The following is a 19562-nucleotide window of genomic DNA, read 5'->3' as shown; positions in this document are numbered from 1 at the left end:
AGTGAGCGTTACAGGGAAAACGAACACTTAACTGTAAGCAAATCAAAAATTAATGAAAATAGAAAATACTACCATACAGCTTTTTACTGTAAAGTGACCCCTGGAACACCATCGACCTTTGGTGGCTGTTTCCACTGACAACTGTTATATACATTTCCTTCCCAAGAATCTCCTCATTATTACCTAAAAACTCTGATGCTCAGAAACAGCTGAGGAAGAGAATAGTCTTTTACTTTGCCAGGATATATTACAATGCACAGGAAACACACAGTAAGGCTTCAAATAAAGGTATTTCCCTTCAACTCCAGTATAGCTTTTAAATATAACAATTTTCCCCTGGCTATATTGTCCTGACCTGATTTAATTGGTCGTAAGCCTAAACAAGAAATAAAAAGACTTCGAGGCTCAAGCCTATGTTTACTCTCTTCACAGTTTTGGAGTCAAAGACTTAAACAGAAATTTGGGAAATTCATATTTTATTCCATACCTCATTGTGATTCTTGCTCAACCATTCCTTAATAGTGTTAAGGGCAATGACAGCAGCAGGCTCATTTGGAAAACCTAAAGACAGAAGAAATGAGAGATAAATAAAAGACACGCATTTTTCTACACATACAAGAAAAGAAAAACCTGGAGGGTTTTTTTCCACCTATATTTTGGACTATTTTATTTTGGGATTGCTGTTCATCAACTCCCTTCTTCGAAGACTTGCACAAAAGTTTTAGGTAGCATCAATGACTTTTTTCACAGCTAAACAAATTGAAAACAGGGCCAGTGATGTTTTACTGGATTTTTATTTATTAATTTTGTTTTAAACACTAGTGAGGAAAGCTCCACTGCTCAAGAGAAGTAGAAAAAATAGAGAGCACGTGTAATACTAGGCAGGCGACAATATAACACATATATCACAGTAACAAATACTAGACTTACATTTCACAGCATGTAATAAAAATTCAGATGTTTAAGACGTAAGGACTTTCTTAAGGCTTTTTTTCTTTAATCCATCTGTCATACAAAACTATGACCTCGATGCCATAGGCCTTATAAGGGTAGAAATGTTTGAATTAGAAATGTCTTAATTTATGACCTAAAACATAATGAACAACTTTGGAAATTAAGGAATTCACGAAGCATAAGCGTATGAATTTGAGGCCTGATGTTGCATGATATACTTGCAATAGTAACTCCCCCCAGCACTAAACAATATCAGAAATCTTTCCAGCAATACAGACTTTTTGCTTTGATGGTCTCTATCTATCAAATCTAAAGATGCTTTCATTACTTAGGCAGCCTTAATTTAATTTTCCTTTAAATTCCTAACTCGAGGGCAGCAAATCATTTTTGTGAGGATTTAAAAATAAAAACCCGTAAGCTGTACGAATAGCTCTCAGTAGGTTAGATTAATAGAACAGCCTTTGAAGAGGTGGAGCTGCAGGCACAGTGTACAAGCAAGCAACGGGGCTAGACAGAAACAGTCATGAAATTTGGCATACAGCTGCGTACATACAGCCTTTTTTACATCATACATCACCCTCGCACCATAAACTGAAATGCAGACACTGCAAAAATTGGTAGATGTGTCCAGCTTTTTGACCTGGTACATTATCCTCCAAACTCATATCTTCTTTAACCCTTTTTTCAGAACTTGTGCATTGCTAGATTAGAAGGAAAAGAAACAATAAAAATTAACAAAATCCCTCCACCGTGAGTCACATCCCCAAAACATTACTCCCTGTAACTGGACTCTGCAAGGATTTTGTCCAGCAGCATGTTTCTAAGTGACACATGACAACTATCCATCAAGTAAAATAGTCACTGTTTGGGCAATACAGACATTTAGCATGTACTTCCTTTGCACACATTTCTCAATAAAGCATATGTTTAAATTCTTTGAAATGTTTTTTCCAGGTCCAAGATCCTACAAGTGTTACTGTGGATACTTCCACTGCTGCTGGGAAAATATATTCTTATGACATTTAATAATGCTGCTGATATCATCAAGGCATATTTCTTATGACACAAACTAATGAACACTAACGAAACCCAAAGCAGGGACTTCCAACAGCCTCATTTTCATCATATAAAATACCAGACCTCCAAGCAGACTGTCTGCTCAAATTAGTAATATCCTAGCTAACAACCAGGACTTTGTAACACAGCAATTCTGTACCCTGAGTGTGGTAGATCTGCCTGGACATACAATGAACACCATGCAGGGGGATAAATGTGTATTTCAGACAACTGATACACCATTGTTTATGCACTGAATGGTTTATTTTCAGAACAATTCTCCCTCCAGCAAGATACTTTTCAGGCTTGTTTTTCACTCCCTTGCAGCAAAGTATTTTCCCCAAATTGTGATAAAGCACTGGTGATTTTATAGAATCTTTCCATAAATTGTACATTATTTAGAAACTGTTGCCATACTAACCAATCATGAATAGAAGCTTACCTAAAAAAACAGTGTTCAATTACTCCTACGCAACCACAACGTAAAGGAAATAGTTCGGCAACCAAAATAAAAAGCCTTGAATTCTTGTACGATTTCAGAAAATATTTTGAAATCCATAGAAGCCTTTAACGACCAGCTAACAACAACAACAACAACAAAATCTAATTGGTATTTTACATGCATTTCTGGTAATTTTAATGAAAGGATTACCTTATTTGCTTTATGCAGAAGCAGGATGGAATTTAGCCTCCTGTTCCATACCCTGCACCAGCACAAAAGACCCTGTGTCTTTGATTCCTGAACAGGAAAACATTTTGTTTTATAGTACTGGGTTAAAGGGAGATAAAGTGAGAAGGGATCTTTTCAAAGAACGTTTTTGCGTTGTTTTTATCTCTAAGCTACATTTGTCTGTCATAACATTACTGGTCTGCTCCCATACACGCACCCATCCCCCTTCCCCACTCTCCTTTCAGCAAAAAAGCAATCTCAGTGAACACGTGGGAATCAAATTACTTGAGAGAAATGAGCTCGAGGAGCCTCACAGTTAACCGACTGCTGGAGCAGCAGCTCAGGCAATTCTGGCTAAAGGCTCAATTTCACAAAAGATAAAACAGGTAAAGTAATAAGAGTGACACTGGCCCATGTTACTGCAGTGAGTGCTCCTCCAGAATACTGAAAAGGACAAGGGCACAAAAAGGCAAAGAGCATTAGCCGTAAGGTACAGGCAAGGGGTGCCTCTGTAGGACTTCACTGGATTTATTTGGCTGGAGAAAAAGGGCAGGTTGGCAGGTTGTATGTCATGGATAGGCACAAGGTGAAGCTTGTACCTACCCATACACACACAGGCCTCTAACTTGGATTTGGCTTCCTACATCCTCCATTGGCAAAGCCAGCGTTTTGGCAACAAATCCCGCTATACCATAAAAACAGTGCCGGCTGTCTTTGGATCCTAAAGACCTGATTCAGCAAGTGGGAATTTTACTGCAGCCACTGCCTCTCATGCCCCTCTCAGTTCAGGAGCCTTCCTCTAAAGTACAGTTGTATTCATTACAGTGGGTGCAAGCCTGATAAGTCAGTAAGGAGGGTGTGGAGAAAGTCCTGCATGGTTTGAAAGACACGGTGGGTGAAAGAGAGATCCTGTGTGCATGCATGCCAAGGGTTGAGCTTTGCTCTGCTCATTCAACGCTACCAACTCCAGAAAGTATGTCAGTGTTGACCATCTCCAGGTGCCTGTCCCTCTGGCCATATGGGAAAAGGCTGTACCGCAGCTGTCTTTGGAAACACTTGTTACTCCAAAATCTTTCTAATTTACTTGGAAATTGTTATGAAAGCTCTCATGTCTTTGTCCAGTTGCTTCATAGCTAAAATGTCACTCTAGATAGGACAGCTGCCTTTGTACACGCCTTTAGAAAAGAGACTACCAGCTTTAGTACTGACTTGGGTACCAGCATCAGCCAAGTCACAGACAAACTTAGAAACTTCCTCTCCTCCTCTTTGCTAATAGATTTATATACTACTACGCTCACTCCTTAAGATGTATAATTATGCCTCCATACTCCCCACTACAAAAAATCCATCTTATTACGATCACATAAGATATATCTCATCTGGAATCTACTGCTTTTAGTATGTCCTTGCACAGATATTACCCACAGTGACAGCCTATGAAACCTTTAAAACATCTTCAAACTTACGAGCTTCCACACCTCCTTCCAGGACTTTACCACCTTATTCCTGGAAATTGTAACAACGACCTGAGAAATGGCTGCTGAAACAAGCTGCACGCTGCACAAGTTCTCGCAGTCACCATGGCCTAATCTTCCAGAGAAGGCACGATGAGATTTGGCAGAATTATTTTGAAATATTTGATATTAAATAAATGTGCTGGTTTAGAGGATGAGAGAGTGGAGGAGAACTAAGAAAGATAGTAACATTGAAGTTCCCCTTACATTTTGTATTTATACCCTGGAAAGTAAATGGTAAGAACATAAGTCCCCTTGTTTCATCAACGTACAGAAAATACGTGATGAATTCCCTGTTGTTAGACACTTTAGTGTAAATGCTCAGCTTTTTGTGCTTGGGGGCTTTAGTAGAGAAACATTCATGCTGTTGTGAGTGTCTGTTACTGTATGTGCAGTATCCAAAAAATGTATACTAGTTCTTCAATGAATAACAGTGCAACAAGGATTTTTGTGAGATAAAATTACCAGAAATCTATTAAATGGACTCCCAAACTGCATGGAGATGCTGGCAGCTTTATCTATGTCCTTTACCGTGCACAATCCAATGCTTATTAAAAATGTCTAACTTAGAATCAGGTAATGCCACCTCCCCATGAAAAGCCCATTAACAAAATGTAAGTACTAAATAATCAACCTTTAATATGATATAGCTGAAGACAATGATAACAGATTATGTTAGTTAGGTCGTAATACTAACAAGCAAATGTCAATCCAGAAAATCACTTCAGTAGCTGCAGGGGTAAGTGTTGCAATTTGTCAGTTTAACTGAGATGCCTAATGTTTTCCGTAAATCAACTCATCATGGTAAAAAAAAGGTCTGCATCTTTTTTGTTAGCACAACTTAAGTGCTGGAAAGATTTTTATTCATTTAAAATATGCTCCCTTCTCAATGGTTTCTGAAAGGCTCATCACAATCTTAATATTCCTATTTGCCAGTTTTAATGGTTTCATTTTGAAGCAAATCATGAAAAAGAACCAAACGCACAGCAACACAAATACTCATTACGTGTTTCTCATACTTTCTCCAAAAAATATCTACACTGGCATGGTTGTGCATATATCAAGATGCAACAGTTTGCAGACTATTCGTGTGTTCTAAAATCAAACCTGAGTCCCGTTGTTTGACCAACACGACTGTCGAAATGTAATAACTTCCATTTATTTAGTTTATATATTTGGCAACAATGTTTAATAATATATAAAGGATGCTCTTCAAACAGTAATGCAACAGTCACATTTTTACGCTGTGGAAGTGTACTGAAGGCACGCTCCGCAGTCAGCATGACAGGGTATTTCCACCATGCACCAAGTATTTGCTATGTGGATATCAGCAGCAGCAGAGGTGTGGAAAACAAAGACATTTCCCAGGTTTGTTAAAAAAAAAAAAGAACAGAAAAAAGGCACCAAGTGTTTATTCCAGCTATGTTCTGAAACCCAGCATTATTATTGGTGCTACAAATGCTTTCTGAATCACAAGAGACACGTGAATAACTGCACTTCATTATGGTCAGGTGGGTTAAGGCTAGCTATTGACAACACACTAATCATAAAACTTCAGCCTTACCACTTTATGACAATAAAAGGAAAACAAATGAGACGCACAGCCCAACATGCCCAAGGTAGGGTTAACTCAATACATTCACTTGTCCTTCAGCTGTGAAACTAGCAGTATAATCTTGCAACTGATCCCATATAATCATGTTGTCAAAGATACATTTTAGAAGTCAAAACGAATTCACTCATGCTAGGTTGATTCCCATTACCATGGTGAATCTGGCCTGTTTGGAAGCAGAGACAGTAGCATTCTGCCAACAAGCTCAGGTTGTTGCTATCATTGAGCTTTTTAAATTTTTTCTCTTGTTTTTCTTTTTCTTTTCTAATATCCAGGGTCATGTGGCAATTGGATAAAGCAGTTGACAAGTTGCTAGTGTGATTATTTCTGTAGACACAACTCAGAAAGAAGTGCCCTCATTTGGGTTGGCTGCATTGAAGACTAAACAGAAGAGCCATGAATCTTCTGCTAAATAACCTACCTTGCCTCATTGAACTCATTCAGCCAGAGAAAACCTTATTTGCTCTCCATTCAAAGAGTAACTCTCAGAAAGACAGTGAAATAAGTACTGTGAAAAGCCAGTAACCTTTCTCTTACCCTGGTTACCCTAAGAAACAAAGCTGCACATATTCACTCTATCCTTCACAGACTGTGCTAGAGTAATTAATTAGCATGCATATAAAACATCAAAGGAAAATGAGAAATTTTTAAAATGCATAAACAGAAAATTCTTCTGAAGAAATCATATATGTCTCTCAATTCCTCTCAAGCAAGGAACATGCCTTTTCATTTTCCTTGAGTGAAAAAATCCAGCAGCAACAGAAAAATATATACAGTTCCTGAAGAATGATTACCAATTGCATTCAATTGCTGACATGATAAAGAGGCAGCTGGTAGAACGTGCTTAATAAAGAAACCCAAAATAAGCACCTAGCAGGCTATGCAAGAAACAGAATGTCTCTGCTATGATACAGTGACACAAAGCAGGTAGAGCAGTGAAATGACGGAGAGCCCTTCTTCATCCACAGAAGTACATTGGGTAACTCAGCGATCCCTGGTTAAGTCAACCAGGGTCAATGCTGGCACCAGGGCACATTATAAACCTCACTCAAGTCAGTGAAACCAAGACAAGCTGTGAGCCAAGACACCCTGGCTCACACTGACCACAGGGCTAGCTCAGCCTCAGCTTGTCAGAAAAGGTGCCCACTGTGCGCTCACTGCTGGGCTGCTTGACAGCGGTCTGTTGTCTGTTCAGCAATCACGGCAACCCACCCTCATCATCTACAACTCATCACAACAACATTCCTGTATGAGATGCAAATCTGGCCTCAGCTTATGGCTGCAGTCAGCAAGAGGTCAGTTACAAGAAGGTGGCTAAGATGCAAGGAAAACCATGTCATTGCTGTTTCTCCAAAACACACGATATCATACCATCCTTCACTTCACACCCTACTACACTGATATCATCGGAAAAATACCTGCCATATAATTGTGTCAAAAGTGTCAGCTAAATATAGACATATACTGTAATTATTTAGGTCCTGTGAGCAGATAGAGGCTTGCACTAACAAGTCTTAGGATTCCACTAAAGAAAAACTAGATTTCCAGTTTACCAAGCTGTTTGATATTTATTAGCATTGGGAGGAAAAAAAAAACCACAACAGAAATTTTACTGACAATACATTTACACTTTGACTGCTGAAGAGGAATAGAGCGTCACTATGAGTACCTTACTGCAGGAGGTATTACACTGCGAGTCGGCAGGAGAGCTGCGTATTTGCAAGAATTTCACTTTTCTGCAGCAGTCAGTAGATTTTTATTAGAACTCAAGATCTTGGTTTCATTCTTTTTCCAGTGTTTATAGGGAGTATGCTTGCAGGGGGACCACATCATGGATAAACAGGTTCTCTAACAGTCTTGAAAAAAAATACAGCAAACAAGACTGAGAGACTGTCTGGGAAGCAAACTGCTTCACAGCTGTGCTGTTTACTGTGCTAGGTGATGGAGCTTTTCTGTCTGTCAGGGTATTTCTAAGGCCTGTGTGGAACATTAAGGCTTCAAGCTGAGCATAATAGGGGAAACAGTAGAAAGATACCACCACAACACTGAAAGGGAAAAGATCTCAGTACTCTGGCAATTAGCATTTTCATACGGTAAGAGGAAATGCAAAAGCAAGTGAAAGATATGCTTACACAGATAGTTTCGCAATTATAAAATCTACCTATGAGAGAGTATATGCAGTGTTCGCATAAATTACGCAGCAGTTTAGACACATGTATGCAGCTGTTCGTGAGCTCAAGTACATCATTCTTCTTAAAACACACTCTACACCATATCCAGAATTGCTATTCCAGAAACAAGTGCTGTACAGAGAAACGTTAATTGAAAGAGCTTTCAAAGTGTACATGAGCTCCTTAATGTAAAGTATTTAATCTTCTACTTATCCATATATAGCAAGGAAGTTGTTTTTTTTAGGGTGGCAACATACTAGAGCAAAAGTAATTTGAAAAAAAGTGTAAAGCACTAGTCAACTGTGAAATCTCCCATCATACACTGAATTGAACAGCAATGGGATATTGGCTTCATTGTAGTTACAATTCCAGCAAGGTTAAACGTTTATTCTACCCGCTGATTTAAATAGAAATGCCTTGTTGTTCTCAACTGAAGCAATGTGTAGGGAATCAATCCTACTTTCCTGAAGTGCCTTGCTAATGCTGCAAGAGATAAAAAACAAACACCCCCCCCCCCCAAATTCCACTTGAAACTGGTAGTTTTTCTAGAAAATGTGGTCCAAGGTAGTGATGCTTAACCTTTACTGACATTATCCCAGGCCCTCCTTGACACACAGTGCCTCTAAGCACCGAGGGAAGCCTAAGCATCCAGAGATCCCCTGTTCAACAGTACGAATAAAGTAATGATCTTGGATCCTGCAAAGCCCAATTCCCTATGGAAACGCATTTTGCAATTGATTGCAGGCTGTAATTGAAGGTTCGCCTGAAGTTGAGATATTCTCGACATGCCTCTCCTTGCTGGGTCCCTGATGTCTACTAATGCATCTGCCACTACAGGCTGGGCAGGGGCAGAAGGGGGAGAAAATACTCTAAGAGGCTCTTTCTTCTTGCTGACAGGATCTTTGTGCAGACAGCAGGAGCCAGGAAAGTGCAGTGAAGCGCAGCAGGTTGGGATGGAGGAAGAGGAGGAGAGGAAGGACCTCTTGCTGCAAGATGGGGTGCAGGGTTTTGGGAAGGAGGGCTGAATCTGGTCAAGACAATATCAGGGCTGATGGCTTCGCTGGAGCTCTCAGGATTTCGACTAGACAATGACAGGCAGCACATTGTGACAGGAGTTACAAGTACAAGGACTTAGGGATACATATGTATATAAGGGATGCGAGGGAAGACAAGCTACCACAGCAAAATTAAGGGAGATGACAGTGTAAAAAGTCTGAGAAACTTCAGAGGAATAAAACGTACATAGGCGATCGACAAAAACACAAAGTCAGGTAAAGAAAACAGACAGCGCTGCCAGCCCAGCACTATCCTTTAAATCACTTCCACCACGTTCAATTGCTCTGACAGATGCAACCCAAAGACGTAGCTGGATTACCTAAAACCAACAGAGTACTTCGTGAAGGCCATACGCGTACAAGAACAAACAAAACAATCTGACATTATTTCTACTGAAGCACAGTTCTTATCTCCTCTCTAAGGGAAATCAAAGATTTCCTAAGAGCACATAAAGAAAACCAGCTGAAACAACATATATTTACTCCTTGTGGTGAAAAAAAAAAAAAAGTTCTTTTATCTTCTTCCCCAAAAGACACATATGGAAAAAAGTTATCGGGCAGATTGGGTGAAAAAGCAATATACTGTGTGAGGCATATTTAATCTACTTAGTTTACTCTTTTTAACAAATGCATTATTGATTCTTGGTTTGTGTATATTATTCACACTGTGGATTTTTTTTCCATTTTTGCCTCAGGCAGTGATAAACCATACTAAAGGGTCACACAGACCAGCAGCTATTGTATTCAGGAAATCTATAACAGCTCAAAATGGAAATACTTCCAGATAATCTGGAGTTCAAAAATGCCAGTACATTTTGGAGGAAAAAAGAGGGGGCTGCATTTTATATTTGATGCTTAATGGCTTCTGTTCTTCACTGTACAGTAGGGCACTTCATACTACTTCAACACCCACTACATGAACACTGCTAAAACAAGTGCTTGTGCAGGATGTTTGACTTGACACACCATTGCACTATCTCAACATTTTATGCATTAATTTTTTAAGAGGAAGAGTTTTTTCCTCCTTATCTAGATTCTGCTTCATTTGTGTAGAAGTCATTTGCCTGGCAAGAGGTGAGCACCATCTGAAAATACATATCCTTCCTTTTGTCCAGCAAGGGTCATAGTGCACCTTATTTGATTTTATGCTACTGTACATATCAGCAACCAGCCAATCTACTCTAGATACTTCATTTCAGGCTGCATTGCAGCAACACTGTGAAGAAAAAATTACATGGAAGCCATCAGCAGCTATTCAAACTTCTTCCCAATGCTGCAGTGAAAAGTCTTTTGGCTTGTTCTGTTACCCGAGATCACTGCAACATACAAAAGCAGAAGAGTGATTAGAAAGAGTTTCAGGGATTGGATTAAAGGGAAAACTGGTTTGAAGCAAGAATTAGGAAAACTTGAGATTCACAACTCTGACTCCAGCAATCCTGACTGGTTACAACTGTTAATCTCATACTTCCGATGCTCTTGGCAAGTCCTCATATGCTAAAGAGTATAGAACAAACAATTAATGGGTAAAACACAAAAATATCTTAATCTCTTGGAAAACCTTGACTTTTCTTCTACCTTCTTTCTGTTTTTAAGGACTCATTCACTCACATGCTAATCAAAGATACCCACATTAGCAACCCCTTATTGCAACACTTCTCTTGACTGACAATCAGCCCATAGCATCAGTTGCCTTTTAAACCCAACACAGTAGTCGATCAACAAAATATCCCAGATCTCATCAGATTCTTCAGTGTGTCAAAAGATCACAGCATTAATTGTCAAACAAGTATTTCTTAAAAATATGATTTCTGCTGTATCTCTAATTGGCATTTCACTCACAATTATGCATTCACTGAGTCTTGCATACTTCAATCAAAAAGGAAATTAAATAACTAGTTAATGGCACTTCCAATCCCACAAATTCAAATCCAATTTAGTCTTGATATGAACTTTAGGTCTTATTAACACTTGTTTTAAATAGCATTTTCAGCATGTATTCTGACAAGCTGTCAGTGTGATTTTATTTTATTTTTTTTAATCACTATACAAGCAAATGTATTCTGCTTCAGCAAGTAATGGAAATTCCTAATGTTTAGAAAGGTTTAACAGATATGAACATTTCTGGTTAGACCAACATTGGTAAATTCCTCTTTAAAGTAAAATCATTTCATTTTGCAAGATGCCATTCTTCAGGGCAACAGAAACCCAAACACACACATTTTTCCATGTCATTTTGAACAGTATTCAAATTGATACAGGAGAAAGAAAAAAGCCAATGCAAATGACAATTACTGTAGTCAGAAGCAATGCCCATATCTGAAAAGAAGGAGTCTATGCTATGGTTGGTTAGATCAACCAGCGAAGGATATGGAGGACTAAGAAATTTCTTTTGTCCAACAACCCAGGACAAATAAGAAGCTGATCTGGACAATTTAAATGTAAATTTCTTACCACCTGTCAGACAAGTGAGATTTAAAGACCTCCACTTAAAAAAACAGGCATCTCCAACTTGAGTCTAAGTGAAAATTGACCTCCCACCTCAATTTCCGTGTAAATGTGGCCATGTGGCAGCTAAAGGGGTGGTTTATTCCAGCACTTTATTAAATTTAACTTGTGTGTATGCTCAGCATGAGATGACCCACGCTATGCTTAGGGAAAACGACACTTTCAAGGCAGATCGCCACAGTCCACACTGCAGCCAAACACAACTAATCCTCTCGGAAACATGACATTCCGGGTAGATTAGCGGCAGGTATACAGAAAAGCATTTAGACTTACTGGTCAGAGAAACCTCATTGATTATCAAGCAATGAAGCAAACTAGGGAAAACAAAATATCTTTAATTAGGGGAAACGTAAAAAGAAGGTGAGTCAGTTCAAAAGAGCTTTTTACGTAACTGAAACCAAATGTAAGCGTTAAGAGTCGAGCTTACGGACCGGCTTTAGTTAATGTGATTTTCATTAATTTTATCAAAGGGTCCTCTCTGTATATACAATTACATTCGAGACAGCTTGCATTAACACGACAGCTGCACATCTCCAGATTGTGAAAAATACCACTGCAGCATGGAGTCAGGTTGGGGATTATTTCAGTGAATTATTGATATGCAGCCACCACCCTCCACCGCACAGTCTTCCCCACATCTCTGTGGTCTGAAAGCAGTCAAAAAAACCCCAAATCTGCACAGAGGAGGGAAAATTATCACTGCATGGGACAAAATCTAGATTGGCCAGGGCAATTAAGGTAGATTTATAGAAGTTTTACTTCAGCTCTCCTTACAGGACTTACCCCTAGAGGGGGAAAAGAGCCTCTCCCACTACAGGGTGCTCAGCCTCCGCCTCGCAAAATTTCCATGGCACCTCAGGGGAAACTGGTTTTAGAAAGGGCAAAACAGTGCTCCAGAGTGAGGAAAAAATAAATAAATGTGAGAAACAGCCCCGTGAGCCTCTCTTGCAGGAGCGGGTAGAGAGTTTGGGGGTAAGGGGGTGATGTTGAGCATGGGAAAGAGGGGGTGCAGAGATGGCCTTTCTCTCTCACTATCCACACCTATTTTAACTATCAATAAATTAATTTTCCCCAAGTCAAGTCTGTTTTGACCATTATGGTACTCAGTAATTTATTTCCCCATGTTTATCTTGATCCACAAGCTTTCTCTTCTTGTTTCCCTGCCCCATCCCGCTGAGGAGAAGTAAGAGAGTGGTTGGGTGGGCGTCTGGCAGCCAAGGTCAAGCCACCACACTACCATAGATTTCTCTGTCATAAAATATTCCAAGTATTCTATTTTTATTTCACCAAAATACACTATTTGAAAGCCTTCAAAATAAAAAAAAAGTCACATTAACACGCAGAAAAACTATAAAAAAGGCAGGGAATAGAAAGTTAAGGCATGAGAGTACTTATGATAGTGAGACCACTGTAAGTTTGTTCAAAAACAATCAAAGAAGTATTTTGGGGAGGTGGGGAGAAATTCTAGTTAGACTTTTCTAGTTAGATTTACAAAACTAACAGACTGTCATTCTACAAGAAACAAGGTTGATTTTTATAAATCAATTGCTAAAGAAAGGACCTCCACAACAAAGCAAGAAAACTCACAGTACCGATGAGTCAAAACCAGTCAGTTCAATACCTACGCTTATTTGAATTATACTTATATACAAGCTTTGTAAAATAATCTCATGCATCTTGATGCTTTGCAAATATAAGCTATTGAACTTATAGTAAATACTTGGAGACAGGAAAAGAATAATGGATTGAAAGTTTGTAGGGTTTTGCCATTGAAAGGCTGAACATTACTATTAAAATTATTTCAAAAAGCAAAAAAGGTGCAGTCGCTATCTAAAATAGTTAAGAATAAATAAAAATGAACTATGCTAACGCTAATAGATAGTAACCAAGCTATGTTAAAACCACCATATGTTCACCACTCCACACAAAAAAAATGGTAGACACCCGAATGAAAGAAGCATCTCCAAAATTCAGAATGGTGAAAGAAAGAGGATTTGTATTCCTTAGAAAATAAGATATTACAATTAAACCTTTAAGACACAAATGAACAAACAGAAAGACTAATCACTGCAAAGTATCTGAGTTCACACAAACACCAAAAGGGAAATGAACTCAAATTAAGAAATCCCTCTCCAATAGTAATTTGGGAAAAATTTCTCTGTACAGATTGAAAGAGCAGGAAGAAGAGGAAAAAAAAAGCTAACAATAGCAGTCAGACTAGCTTTTGCAGTCTCAAAACTGCTTAGAACACTATTTGAAGAAAGAGCTAGTGTGCAATAATAGTGCTAATTCAAAGGAGGAAACAATGAATGTGTGAGCTTCTGGGACATTTCTTGTGCTGAAATTTTAATATGGATCTTGTTTCCTATCAGTTCCTATCAGATTCCACAGACCTTTCTCATGTTCTGTGCATGTAAGAGTGGGATAATACCATCAGGTGCACAATGGAAATAACCGATGATTCAAAAGGATTGAGGTACTTCTGAATATTCAGTAAACAACTGAAAAAAAGCCCATACACTGATTTTAACATAGCAAGTTCAGAGTGTGGAAGAACATCACCTTCTAAACCCAGTTTTAACAAACGAAGATGCTACTGCCGCAAGCAGCTCCTCTCTGTCCCCCAGGAGATACTCCACACTCAAACCTGTCGGCTGAAACGTTTGTGTGAACATCCTTTGCTTTGGTCCAAATCAAGATGGGATGGCTTCCATAGCTTCAGTCTAGGGTTTTTTTTCCAGCCATGCTCATTGGGATTGAAACGGATTAGCAAGCAGGCGGAAGGACAGACCTGGGGAGGCCGTGACTCCTGAGGGAATCTATGGGGTGAGCACCCTCACAGCATCTGCAACTGGGGTAGCCAAATAGTGCTCAGACAGGATTGTCTGGGTGTTTTGTTGGTGGTGGTTTTGGTTGAGGTTTTATGTTGGTTGTTTGTTTTTAAAGGAACGTATTCTTTAAATAACTGCATCCAATGCGTATTAATGTGATGATACTACCTTGAGCACGGAAAATTATAGACAGATAATTCAGGATTGGATTGAAGCACATGATTACCTCCTAGTGTTTACTACGTGAATATTTAGATTTGTTGTGAAGGAAGAGGATGAGACTTTCATCATCAGTTCTGACATTTTAGGGGAAGAGAGGAGCCTTATAATTTAAAGATCCACAGACATTAATGTATTTAGTAGGCAGTGACAAAAACAAGCAATAAATACAGAGTAACCTATATAGCAGGGATCATACATTAAAAGTTACAAAATTAAGACTACACATGAAATTCAGGCAGAACCATTTTGTTTAGTAAGTAGAAAACCAATGAAATATGTTGACAGTAAGAGTCATAAAAACAAATAATAAAGATAAGTAGATTAAAAAAAATTGTGGAGGTAAGAGAAAACTTAAGACACCAAGAATGATAAAATGTGAAGCCAAGGCTGAAATATAGCCAGCGCAAATATCAAGGTGACTTCTTCCTAGCTGTGAAACTTCAATAATTTGTGAAAATTGGTCTATTAAGTAAACATAATTCATCATCCAATGTAATTTTTTAAAAGTAGATAATTCCTTGAAATCATACGTAATTTAGACCCAATCTATGTTTATGAACTACAAGTCTATGTTTTATTGCAGTAAGTGCTGACAGAGAAACATTTCTATCTATTCCTTTTCAGAAAGTGTTCAGCTTAGTTAAGGTCAGCATAAATGCCACGTAATCAACATGGGAAACTCAGAAGGTCAACCACTAGGAAAAGAAATCTTGAATACATGAAATAAGCCAAGAAAGGTTTCGGAAGTTAATTCTATACTATCAAATGCATGAGATTCCACAACTAGAACATCACTGACTGCCCTTGGTGAGACCATTTTGAATATGCTTGCATTATTACAGAAATTCAACAGTAGAGCAGTTAAATATTCCATGTCACTTGTGCCCAATTTTGAAGAATGTCAGCTGAAAATATACATGGGGAGTTGATATAATCTTGTGTATGAACATAAATTAAACAGCTAGAGATTGTACATTCCAGTTTGTCAGCTGAACATTCTCCACTTCTTGGTTGCCAAGCATGGCAAATACAATCACTGCTTCTGATTACCTATGTTCATTAAAATGGTAACTACTCATTAATCAAGCCACACAACAGCAAGACTGGTATAAGGTTCCACAACCTGAAATCCTCATTAGGAATGACATAGAAGCATTGCTAATAGGCACCCTCGTTACCTGCATCATGGCTGACACCTTTGAATAGAAGGGAGCTTTGTATCTCACATCTTTATTTGTGAAGAGCCTACTATACATCAGTAAACTACTGCTTTACTGAAAATTAGTAAATTATAACATATGAAGTTGACAGAAAGATAATAGAGGATTCCTCGAGCACTGACCAGCATGGTCAGCATGTAAGTAGCAGCACTGTTTCCTGCTATACTGTATTTAGCACTGGGGAAAATGCACCAACTTTTCCTTTTTTCTCATTTTGGGAACTAAGCTTTGGTTTTTTTAGAAGGGACAAAACTCATCTTCTCTTAATTAAGCAATGCCTGTTTAGCAAGTGAATTGTTCTTTGCTCTCATTCCTAAAGCCAGAAGAAAACCCAGAAGACTACAGTGAGCTAGTAAATATAGCTCAAAATGCTACAGGACTTAGAGCAGTAATGTTCCTAATGGCACTCGGCTAAAAAAAAGTTCTGGACTTATAATGGTCTGCTATATTGTGTTTACTAGCTATGACAAAAAGAATGGTTAAAAACCTCTCAGTGGCATAATGTTTAGCACCTATTATGGACACAAGTATAACTACCTTACGGTAATTAAAGGCATAAGAAAATGATTAATGTTCTGAAGCCATAAAACTGCATCACTTGAGAAGCTATTATGATTGCACTGTCTACAGCTCACAGCCTACACTGGGCAATTTACGCTGATATGCATTCTGCATAAAACTGATACTCATTTTTTCCAACATTGGATAATGAACTGGTACATAAAGCTTAAACTACACACCACACACTGGTCACGGCTGGAACAGTCGATTTACTCTTACCCTAAGCATGCAACTGGGGTTTTTTAAGATTAAGTTCTAGATCTCCCTATTCCATATTTTTCTCATCAGAATGCCAAACAATTTGCGCTGTCATCTTCTCCATTTTAGAAATATGCTTTTGATCATAAAAACTGAAAAACAGGAAAATGGATACAGAAAACATGCGATCCGGCTGCCAGCTAGCACAATGCACTGACATTTATACCGGCTCTTATTTAGCTCAGGGATGTCTGAACCAGGCCCTCCCCATGCAGGATCAGCATGATCATAACATTATTCACATTGAACAGTAACTTCCTCAGCAAGTGACCTGTAAGTGCTACTTAATTTGACTAAGCAAACCAGAATTTGGTTTTTGACAGAACAAGACACAATGTGTGATGAAAGATGATTATGGGATACTTCCAGCTCCTTGAAAGCGAAGGTTTAACGTTCTTATTCTGGATAGAAATGAAAATAGAAGGGGACAGAAAGTCTTCCACTGACACAGCATCATATACAGTAAATTATTACCCTATAAATAGTATTATACATTATTTCTGTTAAAGAGTTCTTTCAAACATCACTGAGAGAATGGAAGAGGGGAAAAAAAATAAGGTGATATGCTGCATTGTCCAAAACCAAATTAGAAAATGATAGACACAGTTTATCATCTAGTGATATATAGGAAAGCAAGCACTCCACTCTCTCATATAGAAGTAATATATTGAAAAGAATAAAGAGAGACACACACAAATCGTTTACAAATCAGACTATAAAGTAATGTTCTTTCCAAGGGGCTAGATACTCTTTTGAGAAAAAGTAAGATAACAAAGTCTTCTTTGACCAAAATGAACATTATAAGAAAGGTATGATTGTTCTGCTATAAGAAAGGGCAAGATTGTTCTTCTGCTGAAGTCAATGACACTAGAGTCAAAGTGAATAGGTTGATTACAAAAAGCTACGTCTGTTCTTCTAAATGCAATGGAATATTTCACGTAGTGCAAACCACTGTAGCTTCTCTGAAACCAAGGTCTACTGACTCATTCCGGTGTGAATTTAGCTCTGTTTCCATTTTAGTTTCCAGATGAAAACCTAAATTCATAGCAGTAGATAGTATAAAGAACATTATTAGGAGTGAGTTAAAAGAGGGTCTCATATTCCAAATATAACCCTAGAAGCTACACATGTGCTGCACCATTCCAAGAAGTATGTAAGAAGAAAGTGAACTAAAACATCTATCAAAAGATCTCAAGCTTTTTCCACAGCTGACAGAGTAAATCTAGTTCTTCAGGCTGACTTTTTTCCTTTTCATCTGAAACCAGCCTAGGTCCTATTACCTGGGACAACTTCAGAGACTAGCTATCATTGCTCGGATCTGCTAGCAATAATTGTTGCTGTGACAGACTTCTTGTGCAGTAACATGTCCACCCAAACCAAGAAGGCATTTTGGTTCCTGCAGGATCAGAAGCAAAATCACTCCTCACAACATAATTTAGGTTGCGCTCTCTCCAAGGATCTTGCAAGCCACTGCACAGTGACTCTTCCTCCTCAGGACTAATCCAGGTGATCCCTGTCCCATGGCAGTGATCAATGAGGTGCCTTGTGGCACTCTATAACCTGTATCGCACCTGCCAAACCCTAGTGCTGAGAGTGAATAGTTTCTTTATGGGTGGTGCTGGCGACAGGCACAGCAACAAGCCCCCTCATTCAGTCTAACGGGGTGAATTGCAAGATTAAGTCTGTCAAGCCACATGGGGCCTCATTTTTCTTCTGTGCTACATAGGTCGCTCCCTTCCCGCAGCGTGCATTTGATTGTGATTAATTTGTCAAGGCTGGCTATAGCATGGAAATTAAGAAATGGATTGCCTATTACAGTTAGTCTTCTCACAGAATACCGCTCGAACTGGTGCTATTCTGCAGTAGTGACAGCTCAGAAATAAACTGAATTCAGGTCTATTGAGCAGAAACCTGACCCAAAGTGTATTTTAAAGCAGAAGGTGACTTCCCCCGCCCCCGTCTCTAACCAGCTCTTCAGTAAATGGTTGACTTCTATCCTGCCTGCCTGGCAGGTACACAAAAAGGCCATCCACATTTATTTTTGTAGTCACCTTGTTAAGATGTACTGAACTTCTGACTTAACACTCATCAACAAGGTGTACATTTGTTTCTGAATACCTCACCCTGTGTAAGCCTGAAGGGAAATTTAGTACATATAGCATTACAGTTAAGTAAACAAAACCGGCAATGATTCTACTCTGTACAGAAGCTCTTAAAAGCATTCAAACTTTCTGCTAAACAGTACTCATAGAAAGGTAAATTTTGACTCTTGCTGCGTTTCCTCTGCAGTAAACCTCATTGTGTTCTCACAAGCTGTTTAATATTTCATTGATATAGACAAGTAGCTTAAATTGAATAATCAGATTCTGATAGATTAAAATGAAATAGGAAATGATTCCACAAAAACCTGATTTTTTAATTAATAATTATTAATATGGAATTTGAGAAATAATACCTCAGTGTTCTGGCAACACATGCATGCAATTCATTTTATGCACTGTTACAACTACCAGCAAATTACTCAAGTTGCCTAAATTCAAAGCATGTGTACAAATCTATCTTTCTATTAGCTTAGAAATTCAGTTAAAAAAACCCCCACCTTTTCCCTCAAGAAAATTCAGACCACTGTAATAGAGTCTTTCTTCCATTTTGTAATTCACTGTATTTTATACTACAGTCTTGGGTATTGCCTCTTCAGACAGAAGAAAGATGAATGCGTTTCCAACAGTCAGCGGCACATAATGGCTTTAGTCGCATTCTGAAGACAAAAAGGCACAACTCTCTTCCAGGCCCAAGCTGGCCTTCCATTAACACAACCACCGCCATGATCTGCAGCGCGCAGAACTGCAGAATACGTCTTATGAACAGGATCCTGGCTTAGAAACAGGATTAGTCATTCATTACACTGAATCATCCAGCTCTGCTACTCTTCT

The 19562-nt window shown here is 38.6% G+C and overlaps 1 protein-coding gene across 4 annotated transcripts in view; it reads right to left on the bottom strand.

The window, feature by feature from the left end:
• MACROD2 (mono-ADP ribosylhydrolase 2) overlaps positions 1-19562 on the bottom strand; it is an 877957-nt gene that overhangs the window by 256791 nt on the left and 601604 nt on the right. For all 4 annotated transcript variants that reach the window (XM_086460841.1, XM_086460839.1, XM_086460838.1 and 1 more), the window contains exon 8: positions 488-561. In XM_086460841.1, coding sequence (XP_086316967.1) covers positions 488-561 — 74 coding nt within the window. The remainder of the gene's footprint in view (positions 1-487; positions 562-19562) is intronic.

This window comes from Leptosomus discolor, chromosome 2 (genome assembly GCF_034619465.1).
Source record: "Leptosomus discolor isolate bLepDis1 chromosome 2, bLepDis1.hap2, whole genome shotgun sequence".
Taxonomy (NCBI): Eukaryota; Metazoa; Chordata; class Aves; order Leptosomiformes; family Leptosomidae; genus Leptosomus; species Leptosomus discolor.
This window is presented reverse-complemented; position numbering and strand designations above follow the sequence as displayed.